General features: G+C 31.7%; 1 protein-coding gene across 1 annotated transcript; it reads left to right on the plus strand.

Annotated features, from left to right (window-relative positions):
- LOC143065265 (putative serine carboxypeptidase CPVL) lies at positions 1-21,974 on the plus strand. The gene is made up of 13 exons (XM_076238728.1): positions 1-137; positions 1,728-1,910; positions 5,395-5,513; positions 7,641-7,755; positions 8,377-8,435; positions 9,473-9,552; positions 9,885-9,951; positions 10,341-10,463; positions 11,286-11,417; positions 12,409-12,507; positions 13,291-13,464; positions 17,306-17,488; positions 21,723-21,974. The coding sequence occupies exons 2-13, from the start codon at positions 1,736-1,738 to the stop codon at positions 21,819-21,821; spliced, it is 1,425 nt and encodes a 474-aa protein (XP_076094843.1). The 5' UTR covers positions 1-137; positions 1,728-1,735; the 3' UTR covers positions 21,822-21,974.
- Positions 21,975-22,414: the final 440 nt, after the last annotated feature.

Below are 22,414 nucleotides of genomic sequence, written 5' to 3' on the forward strand. Positions count from 1 at the left end.
TTTTAACCCATCTACGGAAAGGAAGAAAAAATCCGTTTGACCACATGACTATCATGTGATGTGACACTTTACAGTGCACACAGTAAAAGCTGCAAGTGCATTGCTTCCTGGGCATTAAGTTTCTGTGATATAATCAGGTAAATTTTTTCTAGCTTTCAAATTTTAGAATGTTGTCAAAGAGAGAGAGAGACAACTGTGTAGGACAAATAAACTCTCTGAATTTTTTTTTGCAAAAATCCTTTAATATTGACTTTAAATAAATATATTTTATAAGCATGGAATTTGTAAAAATAAACAGTTACTGTATACTTTAATTTATAAATCTTTACGAAAGTGTTTAAATCTGCATTTAAAAAGTTCAAACATATTTCAATGAGATGCAACATGTAGAATTAAATTCCAAAATGGTCTTATATAGTGAAGAATTTGTCTCCAACCTTGGTGTTAACAGGGAGATGTTCTCAGTCCCATTGTAATTGGAGATACAACAATAAATTCCCTTTTATTTGCAGATGATATATAGCTTTATTATCAAATTCTGAAAAGGAATTACAAAAAGCTTTAAATGTTCTTGGTGATTTTTGTAAATGCTGGAAACTAGAAGTTAACATAAACAAATCAAAAGTCATTATATTTAACTCAAATGGAAAAACCCATAATATTTTTTTTAGATATAATAACGAATTCCTTGAAACAGTCAAATTATACTCCTACCTTGGCATGGCACTGCAGCACACAGGAAATCTAAATCTGTGCAGCTCATTGCTTGTTGAAATGGGTAGAAAAGCACTTTTTAGAATAAAAAAAAAAAATTGGACTAAATAACCAATGCAAGCTATTAGAACATTATTTGACTCCCTAGTTGTGCCTATAGCTGTATACGGTAGTGAAGTATGGGGAATAGGCCAACAACACAGGGATTCAGATCCCTTTGAACACTTGCAGCATTAATTTATTAAAGAAATTCTAGGAAAACATTGTTAAGCATTGTTGCATTATAATTGTTCAAACCATGTAGTATTATTAAAGCTTTTGAATTATGATGATTTTTTTAATAATAAAAACAGGAATGGAACAGATTTGTTTTATAAGTTATTCCTGCTTAAATTGTTATCATATAATTAGTCTTCAATGAACCTAAGAATTTTAACTTTTTTGTAGATTTGAAAATTAACATCTTGTGTGTTGAATTGAATGAAGTGACAAGGTCATTTTGTAATACATGTAGCACAAATATGGTTTGGGGTAAATGTCAGTAGGACAATATTGCAATCAAACCTAAAAGACATCAGTAGAGTTCTAGTTTATTCTACCACCATTTGAAGACAAGATTCCACATCATACATAGTTGTCTCAGTGGAAATCGTACCACATCTCCTTATTTTTGTATATCATGGAAAGGAGATGCGAGTCAGATGTCAACATGGGTAATTAGCAATGACAAATTTAATCAAAAGACATCTAGATGGCATGTACCATGTGTATGGCAAGCTGTACATTGTCTCATATCTAGAATGTGATTGTCACATTCCGAAAGTTTAAAGTGGAGATTTAAATTATATATCAGCAGCCAACACTAAAAATAGCAAATGAACGTATCTAACATGGAACTAGTAAACTATTCATTGAATGTCAATGTTAGGTGTGTATACTATGATTTTGTCACTTAATTTTTTTGTGAAATTTAACAGTCAATATATATGACATTTAAAAAAACTTTTTTTTAGATTAAACCATGATGGATAGAATTGCAGTATTATTAGTTATAGTCTCCTTTGGATTTGTGTCTGGAAGAGGTTTTCTAAGGACAATGTTCCCTAAAGAATACCCTTCTATGTTAAAGAATGGACAGGATCCTGGTGAACCAGTCTTCTTATCTCCCCTGATTGAACAGGGAAAGTTTGATGAGGGTTTGTATGGAGTTATTTATTTAACAAACAATAATATCAATTAATTGTCACCTCCACTGATAGAACAGGGAAAGTTTGATAAGGGTTTGTATTGAGTTAATATTTTTACAAACAATAATAATTAGATATCACACATCATCCAATATTATATACAGTAGACATATTGCTTTTGTCAAATCAATCTGTCAGTCACAAAAGTTTTTCCAAGTAAACTTTTCACAGTTAAAAAATAGTTATGATAAGAGACTTGACAGGCTAGAGTATTTATGTTCCTCCTATTTCATTGATTGTTCCGATTAAATCCTCTGATTTTCAAAAGTAAAACATGGATTTCTACACGAGTCAGTGAGAAGTTTGTCTTTGCAAAATCGTCAAAAAGTTCATATTAAAAAGAATATTTGACAGAAATACTACACAACACGTATGATTGTGCATTTTTTTTATATAAACATTATTGGGTTTGCCTATTTCAAAACATGGATTTCATAAGTTTTTTTTTTGTTTTTTTTTTTTATAGTTATCATCCTTTTTAACATGGACCAGAGGATAGGTGATGATATGAGATGTATTTGTGTTAAATCAAACTTTAATCACTCTAATTCACAGTACAGATACTACTAATGTGCAAATTGTGAACAATTTGATATTTCATTATCCGAAAAATAAAGTGATATTGGTAATTACAACAATACTATGTCACTAGTCATGGACACACTTACATCTTACTGTAAAGTGTATTTTCCTCATCATTTTCCTGTTCTGGAGTGTTTTTACATGATGATGATTTCTTATGACTATAGCTACTTCATGTCTCACTTCAGGTTGCTGTGACTTAAATTTATTTTCACAGTCCATCCTTAATCATTGTCATTTGCAGCTAGTTTTTGGTTGTCAAGTATTTGTATAAAGGTCGATCTTGATAAAGCCAGAGATCCTTTCTTTGATTGTAGTTGTTTAATAGCATTATGTAGTTATTTGTTTAACAGTTATTGAAATAATTTTGTAGGTAAATCTCACTATCATGACTATTCATTTGATCATTCCTGATAGAATATGTACAAAAATGTATCTTCAAAGAAATAAGTTTTATTTTTCCAATGAACACCAAAACATTTTTGTTGATTCTAGGGGACATCTTGTTCTTGTGATCTTTTTAGTTCACTTTTTAAAGACCTTTTCACATCTTCCAAGATGAAGGACAATGATAAGAAATGTTTTCCATGGAAGTGTATTTCTTACTACATGTATCTGTAAAACATGGGATTATTTGTCGTATGCATCCATGCACTTTATCCATGATGCTTTTTTGGTGGAAGAAGACTTAAAGTCTTCTGAAGGCCAATGGTGCCGACTTTAAAATCATTAAATTCTCCGTATGCCGCATTTGTTTCTGTGTATTACAATTTCATAACAACTTCTTATTCCTGACACCGATTTTTACACATGATTAAGCATCTGAATCATTTAATTTGTAAATTAGGATTGAAAACAATCACTATCGTAAATATGTACCCTTTTATTTATGTAAATTATTAGATTTCATCTCATCTACATGAACGTCAGGCCCGTAGCCAGGAATTTCAAAAGGGGGGTTCGTTTGACTTAAAAACTCGACTTTAACAGTCACAATTCGAACAGAACATTGACTTTAACAGTGCTTATTTGTTTTCAAGGGGGGGTTCGTCCGAACCCCCCGAACCCCCCTGGCTACGGGTATGAACGTTGTTTGTTTACTTGTAACCGGATGTTTTTACTGTAGATATTTGAAGTACGCAAGCGTAAATTTTGGTATCGGGACAACTCGCCCTGTTTACATGTTCGCCCTTGAAGTTACGAATTTGCAGACAAGAAAATTTTGTTTTTAATAAATAGAAAGGATCTATTTCTTATTAAATTGTTGTCTTTATTCATTGTTTTCGTTTGTCATGTGAATTATATGCCATTCTACTTCAAATGGTTTGAATCTATTTATAAAATTATTCAAGACTCAGTTGACATGAGCAGTACGTTGCTTTTGGGAGAATTTTGATTAAACTCTAAATGCTCATAGAATAAGAAATATAATCTAAATTGAATGTACCTCCTTCTGAATAATTTATTGCAATATAAATATAAATCCCTTTTGACAAGAGAAATCTGACTTTTGTCAGAAATATTTGTTTCACATGTGCAAAGGTAATCACGTGTGGCGGCCATATTGGTTTGTTTACAAATATGTGAAGAAGCCTCTTGAACCATGACCTAAACATAAATAGTCTTCCGAAAACGTAAACTTTATGCAATACTATTTTATCAATCATGATTATTTTCATAAATTTAAATTTGATTATTTAAAGAAATAAAATTATAACAATATAACAATTACAATTTTAGATTAGAGATTCTACACAGACATGCTTTGATCTATTTATAGCCAAAAGATTTTTCATCCCCAATCAGACATCTTTAAACTGATGTAATTCCACTCATCCTTCTTTTAATTTTATAAATAAGGTACCAAAAGAAAGAAGAATGATTAATCTTTCAAATTTTGATAGTTTCATTATGACATAATTATAACTTAATTAATTGTTATGTAATTAGTTTCTATATTGTGATGTCCATACTTGAATGGATTTAGCCTCTTTGTTATTCATAGCATCCCAATTTTTTTTATAGATTCTTGCACAACACAGTTTGACCTCCAAAACTGTGTCTCAGATTTTTCCTATTATATTTCATTCTCTCATAAATCTTCAATGAAGTTTGCAACATCAATTCATAAGAGATCACTAAATTCAATTGGGTATAAAATTTGTTCTATTGATGTTTTTGGAAATCTGAGACACAGTTTTGGAGGTCAAGTTGTGTTGTACAACAATCTATAAAATATTTTATACCTTAAAACTTTACAAACTTCTTTGTTATATTAATCTAAACATTTGTATACTTTTTGGCGATGATTCAAAATTTTATTTTTCAGTTATTTAGTATTTTTTTAAAAAAGGGGGAGGGTTTTTTACATGTCACGTCGTATCTCAAAAAACAATTTTTGATTATTGCTTAAAACTTTACACACTTCTTTGTTATATTAATCTAAAGATCTGTATACTTTTTGGTTTTGATTCAAAATTTTATTTTAGTGTTATTTAGTTTTTTTGAAGAAAAAAAAGAGGGGGGGTTCATATGTCCCTCCGTATCTCAAAAACAATAAATGGAAAGCAGGCTGGGTTAGTGGGGCTGCTTTTATGGTAATTCAAATTACCTTTTATTCACCTTCTTCCACCTCAGAGCTATCAGCTCTTTGATTTATTAAACCTTTGCAGGGACTTTCTATAAAGTTAGTATATAAAGTTCCTGACCTTTGTATAGAAAATCCAGATCAGGGACTTGTTTTATCTTTGAACATGTTGAAGACTGTTAAAAAGTCAGTGCAAGAATAATTCCCTTGTTAGTTTGGTACATTACAGAATTTCTTTGACATAAATTGTATATTTTTTTTCAGCCCAGAAAGCCAGCTTAGTTGGTGCATTAGATGGAACTAGCCTAAAAAGCTATGCTGGTTTTATAACAGTTAATAAAACTTATAACAGTAATATGTTTTTCTGGTTCTTCCCTTCACAGGTAAGAATAAATCAAAAGCTGTCTAAACTTGTTCCATCCTACAATAAGGCCTTGCTGATTCTTAACTTGTTCCATCCTACAATAAGGCCTTGCTGATTCTTAACTTGTTCCATCCTACAATAAGGCCTTGCTGATTCTTAACTTGTTCCATCCTACAATAAGGCCTTGCTGATTCTAAACTTGTTCCATCCTACAATAAGGCCTTGCTGATTCTTAACTTGTTCCATCCTACAATAAGGCCTTGCTGATTCTTAACTTGTTCCATCCTACAATAAGGCCTTGCTGATTCTTAACTTGTTCCATCCTACAATAAGGCCTTGCTGATTCTAAACTTGTTCCATCCTACAATAAGGCCTTGCTGATTCTTAACTTGTTCCATCCTACAATAAGGTCTTGCTGATTCTTAACTTGTTCCATCCTACAATAAGGCCTTGCTGATTCTTAACTTGTTCCATCCTACAATAAAGCCTTGCTGATTCTTAACTTGTTCCATCCTACAATAAGGCCTTGCTGATTCTAAACTTGTTCCATCCTACAATAAGGCCTTGCTGATTCTAAACTTGTTCCATCCTACAATAAGGCCTTGCTGATTCTTAACTTGTTCCATCCTACAATAAGGCCTTGCTGATTCTTAACTTGTTCCATCCTACAATAAGGCCTTGCTGATTCTTAACTTATTTTATCCTGCAATAGGAATTTGCATTGTTCCATCCTACAGCTAGTAGAACAGTTATGAATTTGAACTTTGCAGACCCTACAGTACAATAAGAATTTACTAAGGCTTACTGAAGGGCATTTGTTTGACTGTGCTGTATGTATAAATACACAGTCATATATATGGAGAGAGGTGAATCTCTATTTTGGTTAAAGATCATATTTGTAGCATTAGTAATATGTCTCATTGACATTTATAGCCATGATTCCAGAAGTACTGGTAGCCTTTTGCACTAATTTAATGTAAAGGTTTTTCAAGAATCAATGGGAAGTAACCTATCCTATTAAACCAGAAGTGACATTTTGTAAAATGGAAGAAGCAAATTATCTCCCTTATTGTTAGCAAAGTACATTGGAATAGTAGCTGTATACAAATTTATTTAAACCTTAATTAGCAGCATGTTATGTGGAAGGATGTTCAATTGTTTGAAAAATGTTTTTATACGCCTCAAAAAAAATTTGGGGATTGTATAATGATATGTTGTCGTCTGCATCATTGTCTGCGTCGACGAAGACACATTTGGGTTCGGACAATAACTTTAGTTTAAGTGAATTGATCTCTATAAAATTACTTAAGAAGGTTCAATACCTCAAAAGGAAGGTTGGGATGATGGTCCCAAGTGTTTTGGAAGCATTTTTCTACTTTCAGGATATTAACTTGTGTACAAGTATTTCAATTGCTCTAAAATTGTACCACAATGTTTAATACCACAAGTAGAAGGTTTGGATTAATTTTGGGGGTTATGGTGCCAACAGTTTAGGTATTAAGGGCCAAAAAGGGGCCAAAAACTAGCATTTTTGTAGTTTCTGGACAATAACTTGTGTGTAAGTGTATGGATCTGTCTTACATTGTACCACAAGGTTCCATATCACAGACGGAAGGTTGGAATTAAGTTTTGGGGTAATTGCCCAATTTATGCGGGAATTAGGGGCCAAAAAAGGCCAAAAAACAAGCATTTTTCTAGTTTCCAGACATTAACTCTTGTTTAAGAATATGGATCTCTCTGTAGTTGTACTACAAGGTTCCTTACTAAAAAGGAAAGTCTGGGTTTGAGGGTTGGGGTAATTGCACCAAGGGAGAATTAAAAAAAATTGGAGGGTACAAAATTTTTTTTTTTAATTTTTCAAATTTCAATTTTTTTTTAATTTTCAAGAAAAATCTTTAATTGCATAGTATTGTGCAATAGATTTGTAAGATCTTGACATTTATTTTGTGTCAGAAACCTATATTATGTCAAAAATTTGATCACAATCCAAATTCAGACAGAATCAAGCTTGAATATTGTGCCCAAATTTGCCACCTTTGTTCAAGGTTCAACCTTTGCGGTTGCATCAGGCTGCGCTCAGTGAAGCATTTTGTTTTTTAATTATTTATATATTGATTCTATAATTTTTTGTTTTATATAATTATAGAAAGATCCAGCCAATGACCCAGTTTTATTATGGGTACAAGGTGGACCTGGAGGTTCCTCATTATTTGGATTATTTGTGGAAAACGGCCCACTTATGGTAGACAAGAATTTTAAATGTATGTATAGGTAAAGCAACAACAGGGGATTTACAGTGTAAAGTGGCATGATCTCAGGTTTAGGAATTTTTTTTTTCTTTTTGCTTTCGGTAAATGAGCTATTGTTTATAGATTTTTTTTATCCAGGGATTCAGATTAAAAGAGAAAGGGTTGTGATCTCAAAACTAGTTTAACCTTGCTAATTTAATAATAAACATGAGCCTGTCCTCAGTCAGGAACGTCAGTAATTAAAAATTTCAATATAAGATAAGGTGATGTGGTATAATTACCAATTAGACATCTATCTACAAAATTTAAAATGAAGTGGATATAAGCAAATATAGGCAACTGTACAATGAGAAAAACCAATATCATATTTACCCTATAAAAGGACCCGACATGAAAAGTATGGAACAAACAATGCAGAAAACTAACAGCCTAATTTATAACAAAACAATTTACGAAAAACAGATATGACAGACTTAAACCAACGACAACCACTGAATTACAAGCTCTTAACTTGAAATGTGGTGGGGTTTAACATGTCTGTGGGCACTCAACCACTCCCCAGATCTCAAAAGTATCAATGTTCATAGGGTCTGCATATGTTTGTTTTATTAACTAGTAGATATTATATTTCAGTACTGGAGAAGAAGATAAATTGGAACAGTAGATATTCAATGCTATATATAGATAACCCTGTAGGTCTTGCACTATTTTCATAATTTTTCACTGTATAAAAAGCAGCTTTCCACCTTTATATATAGATTCTACCACTGCATCAAGTGTGATACGATATTTATCCACTCGAGAAAGTTAAATTTTCAAGTTTAAAACGTGAGGCTCGCCCAGCGTTTTAAATATTTAAAATTTAAATGTCGAGAGTGGATAAATATTGTATTACCGGTACACGAGATTAAGTGGTAGAATCTGTTTCTCTAATGATTTTCAAACAATACGCAGGCAAACTTATTCCTTCTTTGCGACTAATCTGCAAAAAGATGTGCTCTTTCTATGTTACGTCATCAGGCATGGTCGCCTTTTTACATGCCGTCACAATAGAAAATTCAGAGGAAAACAAGAAAATTTGACGTCATAATCAGATTTTAACCAATGAAGAACTGAGATCAAACGAACCACACGTTGATTAAATTTTGTTATACAATGGGTTGCAGAAACGGGTAAATTGACGAAGAATTAGAGAAATCTGTATATATAAATAAATAATCCAATAACAAGCTACCTTAGACAATAACATTACTGCCTACATTTATTTCCACTATTTCCTCAGTTGAAATGTTTTTATACTTATGTTTTTGAAATGATAATTCATTGTAATAGGACATTAAAAGTTTGCATGAGATGAACTAACATTGTTTTCACTTGTGTTTTATAAGAAAATAAATGCATAAAATTTTATATTTAAATGAGAAGAGTAATAGTGATAAAAACAGCTATACAAAAATTTTCTTTTTAAAATACTTTAAATTCAGAATTTTTGCTTTGTTTTTGTAATTGAGAAAAATTTCAAAGCTATCTTTTTTGCTAAAATTAAAAATGTTAATGGCATTGTTTGCAGATGATTTGTACACAGAAGATGTAAATTAATTTTGATTTTTTTGTCTAATTGCAGTAATGAATATATGCAAAACTTTTTAATTAATTGTTGACGATATACAAACAGTTTTAATTGGTTAATTGGTGACACATGATAATGATTAGTTACTTGATTTTGAAGGTTGGAACAGGATTTAGTTTTACAGATAAAGATATGGGTTATGCCACCAATGAAGTTGATGTAGGCAGAGATTTATACAGGTAATGAAATACTTTTCTTATCAATTTCAAAAAGATTGTTAGAGAGATAAAAAAAATTGTCAAAATTGGATTGGCACCTAATGTATCCATTAAACATGCTGAAAAGTATTGAATCGTGTGGAAGTAACATTTGGCTAATGAGTGTTCTTGAATTTTTATATTGAAAATGATGAAAAAAATATACAAAGGTTATTCGTAAATAATGTAACTATACATGTATTGACTCATTTTGAGGTTTTTAAATACTTCATCATAAACTCCATGTCTTAGCAAATGGCTGTCTAACATGTATAAAAGTCAGAATTTGTAGGTAATGATTTTATATTTTTCAGCTGCTTGACACAGTTTTTCATGGCCTTTTATCAGTTCCAGAAAAATGACTTTTATGCAACAGGGGAGGTAATTACTAGATTTTCTATAAAATGTACAATAAGTCCCATTATTTTTTTATCAGTGAATTTAAATAAAAATAAAAAAGAATATTTATATATTCCAGGACTTTATCAAAGAGAAGGAACAAAGTTTTTCTTGGTATGTGCATTTGTCCTGTTTAGGGCAAAGTATTTACAATGAGTAATGAAAAAGAGATTTTTAATCTAAAAAAAGGTCTTATATTTAGGTCAGAGATTTAAGATAAATGAAGCAAAGAGAGCCCAAAATTGTTTAACTGATAGTTTTGATATACAGCATTTTTAGCAACATTTTGATGCAGTTGTTTGTAGAATTACATGGATAGACTTAATGATATATAAAAAAAAGTCCTGAATGTATTAAATTATTCATTGCAGTCATATGCTGGTAAATATGTGCCAGCAATTTCCTATAGAATACACATGGAGAACCCTACCGCTAAAGTGAAGATAAACTTTAAGGGGATGGCAATAGGTGATGGTCTATCTGATCCCCAAACAGTAAGTTGTAACCATGACAATAGATGATGGTCTATCTGATCCCCAAACAGTTAGTTGTAACCATGGCAATAGGTGATGGTCTATCTGATCCCCAAACAGTAAGTTGTAACCATTGTAATAGGTGATGGTCTATCTGATCCCCAAACTGTAAGTTGTAACCATTGTAATAGGTGATGGTCTATCTGATCCCCAAACAGTAAGTTGTAACCATGGCAATAGGTGATGGTCTATCTGATCCCCAAACAGTAAGTTGTAACCATTGTAATAGGTGATGGTCTATCTGATCCCCAAACAGTAAGTTGTAACCATTGTAATAGGTGATGGTCTATCTGATCCCCAAACAGTAAGTTGTAACCATTGTAATAGGTGATGGTCTATTTGATCCACAAACAGTAAGTTGTCACCATTTACTTTGAAAAGTAAAAAGTATGCTGGGAAGTGTACATGAAAAAACCTGTGTCAAGTTTAGTTAGATGTCTTGGTCATTTGATGATTCACCATATTGACACAATCAACAATTAAAGACTGAAAAGAATTATTATTGTTGTTTTGCTTTCTATGTTATGTATTATTTGTTGTATTAAGATTTCATATTAATTGTGATCTTTTTGCTCATTTTTATGTCATGTATACTACTTTACCACTGGAACTTACATTTCACTCGGCATTTGAACTATTGAAGCTATTGATTTGATTGTTTTAGGGGCAAATTATTCCATTTCATTGTTTTTAGAGACTAGTTTTGATATCTTTGATATGTTATATCTTTTGGTAGTGCCACATTTATGTATTGTATATGTAACACTATTTTCCTATCTGTAGATGATGCCACAGTATGCCACATTTATGTATTCCATTGGACTCCTGGATGAGAAACAGAGAGCTTTCTTCCAGTCACAGTCAGATAAGGCTGCTGCTTATATCAATGATAGAAAATTTTTAGATGCTTTCATGGTAAGTACTGAAAATAGATCTACTCACAAAAATCCAAAATCATAAAAATATTGTCAATTCTTTACATGTACAAAGTTTCTGTCTGTCATATGTCAATTGTCCTTGACCTCATCTTCATGGTTTAATGAATACAATGTATCAAAATGACATTACATTTTAACAAATTGATTTATCCAAAAATATTGAGTGTTCATTTACTTATAACTTGTTTTATCCTGATTTAGAGTAATTTCTCGCAATTTGATTGGCTGATATTGTCCTAATAAATTTCAGTACAATTTTTTATTACATCAATAGGAATTATCTCCCTTATTTATTACGTCAATTGGGATTATCTCCCTTATACCATTGACCTAATAAAATTTTTAAAAAAATGAGTTGCTTCATAGTCCTAATATTTTAATTTTTAAAAAAATCACAGTTTTAGATTAAATATCTAAAATATTTTAGGTTGATACTGTCCTTATATTGAATTTAAATATAATAATATATAATATAACAAAATCAGGATAAATTCATTACACAGTGTTCAATTGTCCTAATACGGAATTTATCGGGTCAATTAAATTCATATCGGGTTTGGCTTCGCCTCACCACAAATGAATTTTATTGACCCGATAAATTCTGGTATTAGGACAATTACACACTGTGTTACTAATAGTACATGTATTAACAATGTTAAATTAAATGGATTTATCAAAAAGATTTTGTTCAGTTGTTATTGTCAAATATTAGAAGTAAAGGAATACAAAATTGAATGTTTCACTACCATTTCATGTTACAAATCCTATACAAGAATAAATTTATTTAAGGTTTTTGTGAACAGGCTACAAAATCAGGTAGTCCGTTTATTTCTTGAGATTAGATAATTACTTCAAACTATCAATTACTGTTTTCCTTCTATTTTTTGCCATATTCATAGCATTCAAAACATGATTCATCTGCTGTATTAATGCATCTTGAATAATGTTGATATATCATTCCTTTTCAGATATTTGATACCTTATTAAATGGTGACATTACACCTTATCCATCATTTTTCTACAATGTATCAGGAACAAAGAACTACTACAACTTTTTGTTAACTCAGGTGGGTTTAAAATATGGTTCAATAATGATATAATTTATAAATCAAATTAGATGATACAAATGGTATTCCATATTATTATGAAAATATGCCCCACCTTTCTAAATGGCGCTTAACCTGGCAAAAAGAAATGTTATGAAAAGGAAGATCCTAATCTAGGTAAAAACAATAATTAACTGCCACAAATTATTTTGGTTCTTACAGAAAATATGCAATAGTAACTTAGATTTGTATTGCAATAACCAATACATGTATATGTAATTTTTTAGGGACAACATCAAAAGTTCAACGAAGGATAAAAAACTTAATTCACATAGTTTTTTCACTGACCCCCCCTTGTTTCAAAATGAAACATAACTAAAAACAAGACAGGTTTTAGATTAAGGTGGTACCTAACACTTTCACTAAAATTAATTTGGCTCGTTTAATTTTCATAAAATTTTGTCAAAGTATTTACTTTGACCCTTAAACAAAAATATAAAAATTTCAAAAGTTTTGTCAGAAAAATTACGCTGGTTATATAGCAGTTTGACAAACACCAATTTTGATCATTGAGAAGCTTAATATTCCCTTTACAACACAAAGTAATTAAAACGTTAAGCTGACACTACAGAGTTATCTCCCTGTAGTGTTAGGTACTACCTTAAATATGATACAAGTCTGTTTCATAAGTTAGATTGGCTGACAATATCATGAGGCATTCAAAAAATGATTTTTAAATATAGAAGAAGCATGATAAGTTTTAAAAACCGGGAAGGATCATTCAAATATATATGTATTCCACAGGAACCAGATGATTTTAATTACTATGGAAACTATTTAGCTCAGCCAGAAATAAGGAAAGCCATCCATGTTGGAAACTTAACCTACCACAGTGGTGATGCTGTAGAGAAACATCTACTCAATGATGTCATGGATACAGTAAAACCATGGATAACTACACTTATGGAAAATTATAAGGTAATAAGTTGTGTAAAACTATTTACAGCCTCAATAAAACAGAATCAATGTTATTTATACAGTCAAACCATGGATAACTACACTTATGGAAAATTATAAGGTAATTAGTTGTGTAAAACCATTGACAGTCTCAATGAAGGAGAATCTAGTAATTTATACAGTCAAACCATGGATAACTACACTTATGGAAAATTATAAGGTAATTAGTTGTGTTAAACCATAAACTGGACACCTGCTGTGTTCTCTTATTGCTACACTGACAACAGGTACAGCCGAAATCCGTGGTCAGAATTCTGACCACAGGATTTAATAATTCAACGAGACTAGTACATCATGTGCTATGTTTGATTATGTATTATACTGATAGGAAATTAAAGAGAAGTTAGCACATTTATAACCCTACTGAGTTCTTAAGGAATGAAAGATATCGGCTCAGTTTGTCAAGAACATGTTAACACGCTCGTTGGTCATTTATCTGCGCTACCACCGTGGGATTAATTAACAGATACTTGTTTTTAGGCAGTTAAGCTGCCTTATGCAAGCACCCTAGATTTGTGTTCTACCCAATAAATGATGAAATACGTGCCATTGTTATTATTTAGCTTGATATTATGTTATTTATAGATAATTGGACAGTTTTTGTATACTTTTAATTCTGGATTACAAAAAATATGACCAGACAAACCTTAAATGATCGTCGAATCACCCAAAAGTTTTGAAGTTGCACATAGGAAGTAGAGCACATTGGGAATCCTTATGTAGTTTATTATCACCTGAGCTTCTGGATAAGATGTCAAAGAATAAATGTATGAAATATTTAATCGCCAGAAATCTCTAAAGACAAGTAGTTTAGATTTCCCAAATGGCAAAAGTCGTAGGAATATTGTTTGTCGTTAATACGTAGTCAACTACGTCAGTAGTCTATTAAAATAAGTTCAACTGTTCATGCTGTTGGCGGCAATTTTAAATTAGAAGGCAGGGGTTCAAATTAGCAATGGTCCGAGGTCCGCTACCTTCCACTTTTGCAGTCGGACTTTCGACTTGGTTACTTGCTACGTCCGACATGCCCAACAGACCTTCCACTTTAAAGAAAATTAAAAAAAAAAAACCCGGCCAAACCTTTTTACCAAAGTCTCCAAATAAACGATCTCAAAACTTATTTTCATCATTATTATTCATGACAGCGATGTTCTTTTGTTCAACCGTTAGCTTTATACGGAAAATCTAGCTTTATACAAATAATGTGTAAATTCGAAAAAAAAATCGTATCTGACTGACAAAAACAACATTGAAAACAAAATAGATGACAATTACAATATCGGAACCCGATTCCGGAAGCGGATAAGGGTAATTCCGGGTTTTGGCGATCAACTAAAAAAATCCAGACAGGTGACAAAATACATCTATGCAAGGTTAATAAACATAAACACTAGAATTGAAAACCAGAAGATATATGTAAAAAAAGAAAAAACAGAAAATATTTTGTACAGAAACTCAAAATTACTTTTTGACAAATTTTAATGTCAAAATCCAATACAATGTGACAGCTGGGAACAGTATATCTAACAATATATATGTTCCTGGTGACAGTATCAATTTTCTTTATCACTGATAAATGTTGTTAATGCATGTTGGATGCTTTTAAAGTGTAAACATATTGATGCAATTTCAATGGGTAATTTTTTTCTTTATTTTGATGGGTCAGTTATAAAAATAGCTGGAAGTTTCTTACTTTATTTTCACTAATAGTGCAACTATATAGATTATAAGATACCTGAATGTAAGCAAATCATATGATATATAAGATGGAGTCCTTTGGGCCAGTCTACCCACTCCAGTTTGATAACTTTGAAACGGATGAGATCCCCACCCCTCAACCATGTATTCATTCATGTATGCGACGATATAACTAATCAAATGAAATATAGGGGAAGTCCCTAGGGTCACCCCATCCCCTCCTGTTTTAGAACTTGGAAATAGTTGAGATCCCCACCCCTAAACCATATTTATTTATGTTTGGAACAATATAACTAATCAAATGAAATACAGGGGAGTTCCTGGGGTCACTCCTACCCCTCCTGTTTGAAAACTTTGAAACAGTCGAAATTCCCACCCCTAAACCATATAAATTCATGTATGGGACAATATAATAAATCGAATGAATATAGGGGAGTCCCTTGGGTTCACTCCACCCCTCCTGTTTGAGAACTTGAAAACGGTCGAGATCCCTACCCCTAAACCATATATATTCATGTATGGGACAATATAACAAAGCAAATGAATTATAGGTGGAGTTACAATGGGAGGGATGGGTCGACGCAGATACCAGAGTTGAGATACCAACTCCTAAACCATATTCATTCCTGTTTGTTATTTTAAAAAGATTGAATGACATGCAATGTCAATCTCATAGGCGTCACGTATGCATATCAGGCTTTGCTAGGCCTAACCCATGTGTATTAGACCAATTTCAGGCGACCATAGGAATAAATAATTACGTTGGTCATTTACATTTGATATGGGCAGGTCAGTCGGACCTCATCTTTGATCCCTGTAGTAGTAAACATTTGCCTCGTTTGTGTCTCATAACTTTTGTACTGCAGAACACAAACTCAGTTTTCTTTCCAGGGACGCAAGCCCATTCATACTTTTACAAGCTCGTACTAAAGTCAACTTGAACATCTAACAGTCAACTAATACCAATGTTAACTATCAACTAGAAAAAACTGCAATCATTACAAACTTGTACCACTGCAGACTCTTGTCCATGAAAAAAATATACTTGATACAAACTGTATATAAATTTCTTTTGAAAACCTTGATAAAATATGAATTGTTTGCCTTATGAATTATTAATTCATTAAATGAACATAAATGTACAGCATAAATCTTTTAAATCTTTAAAAAGAAAATTGAAGCAACATTGGCCCTGTTTTCATAATTATGTTTGCCTTGGTTTTTGGTTAACTGCCTACAGCGCTTACAGTGCTTTGATTTTTTTGCGTCATCACTGTATTAACATTTGAGGTCAATTTCCTATCACTATAATTGGTCAATTTTAATAGCGAATCGTTGAATTTGTAAGACTTGTTCAATTAATGTCTATGTGACAATAGCTCCAACCAGTTCCTTTGGTGGGAAGCCATAGATAGAACAGCGTTCCAGCTTAGTTAAATCATTGACAGCCCATATGAAGAGAATCTACCAGCTGTATATTAAGTAAAACCATGAATGAATACACTATCATGCTAATAATAAAAGAGAATCTACCAGCTGTATACTACAGTAAAACCATGGATGATTACACTATCATGCTAATAACATAAACAGTACTAATTTTCCTGCAACAGATCTGCATTTCAACAATCAATGTCTTCCTTGGTGATCAAGTATAAAATATTTGATAAATCCATAGCTTATAAAGAGGATGAAGAGCTAATTTATTGGTATAACTCTTGCTTATCTATCAGATCTTTTAAAAAAATTGAGTCCAACACTTTCTTAATTTGCAGTTTGACTTCATTCCTTCACTTATTTACTAGTGAACAAGTTCAGTCCATTGCTAGGGAAATTTTTCTTCTATCAGTGCATATATAACATTACTTAATAAAAAATTCTAGTAAATTAACTATTGAAACAATGTTTACAGCATTACCAGTTTAAAGATAGAAGTATTGCTTAGTACCTTAAAGGTGACAGTTAGACATTACAATTTCAATTATTACTCCAGTGGAAGTATTACCAACTAACTTTCCTGTTACTTTTCTTTGGTGTTTATAACAGACAGAGATCGCAATAACAGTACACAAAATGAATCATTGCTTAACTCCTGTTATTTTAGGTGATGTTTTACAATGGTCAGTTAGACATTATCATCCCAGTACCAATGACAGAAGCTTTTCTACTGTCTGTACCATGGTCTGGTGCACAGAAGTATTTAGAAGCAGAAAGAATGATTTGGAAAGTTAACCCTAGTGATAGAGAAGTAGCAGGCTATGTTAGACAGGTTAACAATTTTTACCAGGTATGTTTGAATTATACAAGTGATAGGTTTTGTGGGTTTTTATACGACTGCAAAAATTTTAATTATCACGTTGGCGTCGTCGTCGTTGTCGTTTATGACCACAAAAGGAAGGTTGGGATTGATTTTGGGAGTTTTGGTCCCAACATTTTAGGAATTAGGGGCCAAAAAGGGCCCAAATAAGCATTTTCTTGGTTTTCACACTATAACTTTAGTTTAAGAGGGGGGGCAAGGGGTTTAACTGTTATGCTGTTATGGGGCATTTTAATTCTTTGTTATCTGTTATTCTGAAAATATATTTACTGTTAGCTGTTATTGTCTTATTCTTTGTTATCTGTTATAGGACTATTATCTATTTTGTTATCTGTTATTGTGAGAATCTATTTGCTGTTAACTGTTATTGAAAATTGGAATGTTAGCATTTTGACAGCCAATCTTCCGTCGAAATTGAAGATAATTGAAAATTGTGATTTGAATGGATAATAGTCTCATTGGCACGCTTACCGCATCTTTTAACAATGTATATCTATTGGGGTCTTTCTACTGGTAATATCGGGTGGACCTGTATTTGCAGAAGAATTTCAGTAACATACATCACATAAACATATAAAATCAATTGGACCCAGGACCATTCCAGTATATATTATTATTATCCTTTGTAATAAATTCCATTGTCTGTGAACATGTAGCAGTTTGTACAAATTATAATTCACTTATTACTTGTACAATAACTTATAGTATGGATTTTGTTATATAAAAGGCATTGGTACTCCCTATAGATTTTTTTATTCAATGACCACATAATAATCTTTATGTTGTACTATTGTCCCTGATTTGGGGAGGATTGGACACCAACTAGCATGCTAAAGTTGACGCAGTCACATTCTGTATGTGCCTATTTCCAAGTCAGGAGCCTGGATTCAGTGGTTGTAGTTTGTTACTGTGTTACTAAGTTTCTCGTTCACTATTTTGTGGATAAATTAGGCAGTTAGTTTTCTCCTTTGAATTGTTTTACATTACTAAGTGGTGTGGGTTTGAATTATGGCTTTGGGAATTATACAACATCTTTTTCTTTTAGCATTTATATTATAAGTGCTACTCCCTCTCTTTTCATTTACATGAAAGAGAATCCTGATCACCATATTTTTAAAAGCTTTTTAGCTGCTTCACATGGCGAAAATTGAAGCTCAGAAACCATTGATGCAAATACAGATGTGTCTTCAGTTTAATTTTTCGACAAATACCCTTTTTAAAATCCTTCAGCTTCTCCATTGCTGTACCCAAATTTTCCATATATTATAATTTCACATAAGATACATGATTGGTTTTTCACTTGGTGTCATCCAAATTTTCACTAGGTCCAATTTCTATTATACTATCAGAATTGTCACTTGAGTCAATTTCTATTATCAGAATAACCACAACTGGCATGCGTGTTTCAGTTACATGTCCTGTCTCCACTGATCTGGGTATTTTTGTATTTTATAAGTAAGTTTTATCATGAGGTCATTAAATAAAAAAAATATATTGTGCATCAATGTTTTTTTTATTACTTGTAAAGTATATATATTGCTTTTCAGAAAAAAAATAATCTAAAAATCAAATTGATAATAAAGTGTCACTGGCTGCACTATTTTCAAAAATTAAATAAAAAAATCTAAATCATTAAAAATTGATCCCTCAAATGCCCTAGATTAAAAATATCCCTATATCAAAAACAGAAACTAGTAATTTCGTTTAGAAAAATTCAACATCCAAGTTACGGAAAAAAAATCAACCAAGGCAGAACTGCCTCAACGGCCGAAACATCTTGTTTGCACAAATTTTCTAGGTCCATACCACAAGTTATATACTAAGATCTACGAGTCATCTACTCGATTGGTCTTTGACAGATTTATTTTCATATTTCATTACTGTTATCTGTTATTATCCCTTTTCAATTCCTTGTTATCTGTTTTTCACCAAATCAATTCACTGTTTTGCTGTTATGGGGACCCCCCTTGCCCCCCCTCGTTTAAGTGAATAGAAATCAGTGAAATTTAAACACAAGGTTTATGACCACAAAAGGAAGGTTGGGATTGATTTTGGTAGTTTTGGTTCCAACAGTTTAGGAATTAGGGGCCAAAAAAGGGCCCAAATAAGCATTATTCTTGGTTTTCGCACAATAACTTTAGTATAAGTAAATAGAAATCAGTGAAATTTAAACACAAGGTTTATGACCACAAAAGGAAGGTTGGGATTGATTTTGGGAGTTGAGGTCCCAACAGTTTAGGAATTAGGGGCCAAAAAGAGGCCCAAATAAGCATTATTCTTGGTTTTCGCACCATAACTTAAGTATAAGTAAATAGAAATCTATGAAATTTAAACACAAGGTTTATGACCATAAAAGGAAGGTTGGGTTTGATTTTGGGAGTTTTGGTCCCAACAGTTTAGGAATAAGGGGCCCAAAAGGGTCCAAAATTGAACTTTGTTTGATTTCATCAAAAATTGAATAATTGGGGTTCTTTGATATGCTAAATCTAACTGTATGTAGATTCTTAATTTTTGGTCCCGTTTTCAAATTGGTCTACATTAAGGTCCAAAGGGTCCAAAATTAAACTTAGTTTGATTTTAACAAAAATTGAATCCTTGGGGTTCTTTAATATGTTAAATCTAAAAATGTACTTAGATTTTTTATTATTGGCCCAGTTTTCAAGTTGGTCCAAATCGGGGTCCAAAATTAAACTTTGTTTGATTTCATCAAAAATTGAATAATTGGGGTTCTTTGATATGCCAAATCTAACTGTGTATGTAGATTCTTAATTTTTGATCCCGTTTTCAAATTGGTCTACATTAAAGTTCAAAGGGTCCAAAATTAAACTAAATTTGATTTTAACAAAAATTGAATTCTTGGGCTTTTTTGATATGCTGAATCTAAACATGTACTTAGATTTTTGTTTATGGGCCCAGTTTTCAAGTTGGTTCAAATCAGGATCCAAAATTATTATATTAAGTATTGTGCAATAGCAAGAAATTTTCAATTGCACAGTATTCAGCAATAGCAAGAAATCTTCAATTGCACAGTATTGTGCAATAGCAAGAAATTTTCAATTGCTCAGTATTGCGCAATAGCAAGAAATCTTCAATTGCACAGTATTGTGCAATAGCAAATATTTTCAATTGCACAGTATTGCGCAATAGCAAGAAATATCTAATTGCACAATATTGTGCAATAGCAAGAAATTTTCAATTGATTGGAGTTATCTTTCTTTGTCCAGAATAGTAGTTGAGTCAACTTAAATCATTGTTTTATACAATATACAATGTATATTCACTTTTACTACCAACTGATAAATTAAAACAATCTTTACCATTCAGTGATAACAAGCACCTTTTGTTACATTTTAATATTTTATGATGTATTTAAATGAGTAGTTATTGTTGCAAACTCCATTAGAAATGTGAATTGAGATCAGTTTTGGAAAAAGGGAAAGGGGGATGTGAAAAAAAAATGGGGGGAGGGGGGTTAAATTTTTCTCATTTCAGATTTCATAAATAAAAAAGAAAATTTCTTCAAACATTTTTTTGAGAGGATTAATATTCAACAGCAAAGTGAATTGCTCAAAGGCAAAAAAAATATTTTAAGTTCATTAGACCACATTCATTCTGTGTCAGAAACCTATGCTGTGTCAACTATTTAATCACAATCCAAATTTAGAGCTGTATCCAGCTTGAATGTTGTGTCCATACTTGCCCCAACCGTTCAGGGTTCAACCTCTGCGGTCGTATAAAGCTGCGCCCTGCGGAGCATCTGGTTGTGTTATTGAATAAAACAAATTGTTGATTGATTGAAACTAAATAAATTCAAATTATCTCGTTCCCATGTCTTCTCTACATAGAAACATCTGGTTTTAAGCATGGCATGTTTTTAATGCAAAAGAATCAAATGAAAGTGCTGAGAAGATTAGGACTGATAATAACAGTGATGATTCCTTTATCTCTCTTATGTTAAAAATTTGTAATATTAACTAGAGTTCCTGTCAGATTACAAAAAGAATGGTGCTTTTGTATTTTAAAGGATAAAGGCCACTTGGAGTACATAAACACAACATGCAAATGTGAAATGCAACTTTAAAAATCTCAAAAATGAAAATGCAATAAACTCCATTGGAACCTTATTCCAAATTCCCATAATATAAGGTGCTCCAAAAATGCAACTGCAAGTGTGAATGTGTAACATTTCTTGTTTGTTTTGTAGGTGGTTGTGAGAACAGCAGGTCACATTTTACCATATGATCAACCAGAAAGAGGACTTGATATGATTACAAGATTTGTAGAAAATAAATCGTTTGTTTAATTCTCATTAAGTACACTACCTCAAGTTTAAATCATTATAATACCACAAGTTTAAAGCATTTCTTGTTTATATACCGGTATTTATGCATAATTTATTTTTGTATTGATAATTTGTTCTGTTGAATGATTTTGCATTAAATTATTTTTTCATTTAGACTTGTTTAGTCTCACCTGGGATGGAAGAAGTAGATGATTCAAAATCACATTTTATCAATATGTTTACTAACTGTGTTTGAAGCCATTGAAAAAACTTCCCCACTAGATATGTAACATCTACCCATACTATAATCTCATTACATTTTATTAGGTGTAAGATAAAAATGTTAATATTAAAAAATATCATTTTTATAGATGTTTGAAGAGCCATTGTTTTTATTTGCTTTGATTATTTGTGTAAGTTTGTAATGGAGTTTAAGCAATATGGAACGATAAACTAGAAATACAAATGAATAGTTGTGTTTCAATCATAGTTGCCTATAACCTGGGCCAGGACAGTTATTACACACTTGATAATATTTCTTGAAGGTTGCTAGTTTATTTATTGATGTTATAAATAGCCTTGAGATGAGAGTTATTTCTTATTTAATATTTTGA

This window comes from Mytilus galloprovincialis, chromosome 2 (genome assembly GCF_965363235.1).
Source record: "Mytilus galloprovincialis chromosome 2, xbMytGall1.hap1.1, whole genome shotgun sequence".
NCBI lineage: Eukaryota > Metazoa > Mollusca > Bivalvia > Mytilida > Mytilidae > Mytilus > Mytilus galloprovincialis.

Coding starts and splice junctions, on each gene's coding strand:
- LOC143065265 (XM_076238728.1), top strand. CDS start 1,736: ATGATGGATAGAATTGCAGTATTATTAGTTATAGTCTCCTTTGGATTT. Junction 7,756..8,376: donor GGTAGACAAGAATTTTAAAT/GTATGTATAGGT, acceptor ATTATATTTCAG/TACTGGAGAAGAAGATAAAT. Junction 8,436..9,472: donor TGCTATATATAGATAACCCT/GTAGGTCTTGCA, acceptor TTGATTTTGAAG/GTTGGAACAGGATTTAGTTT.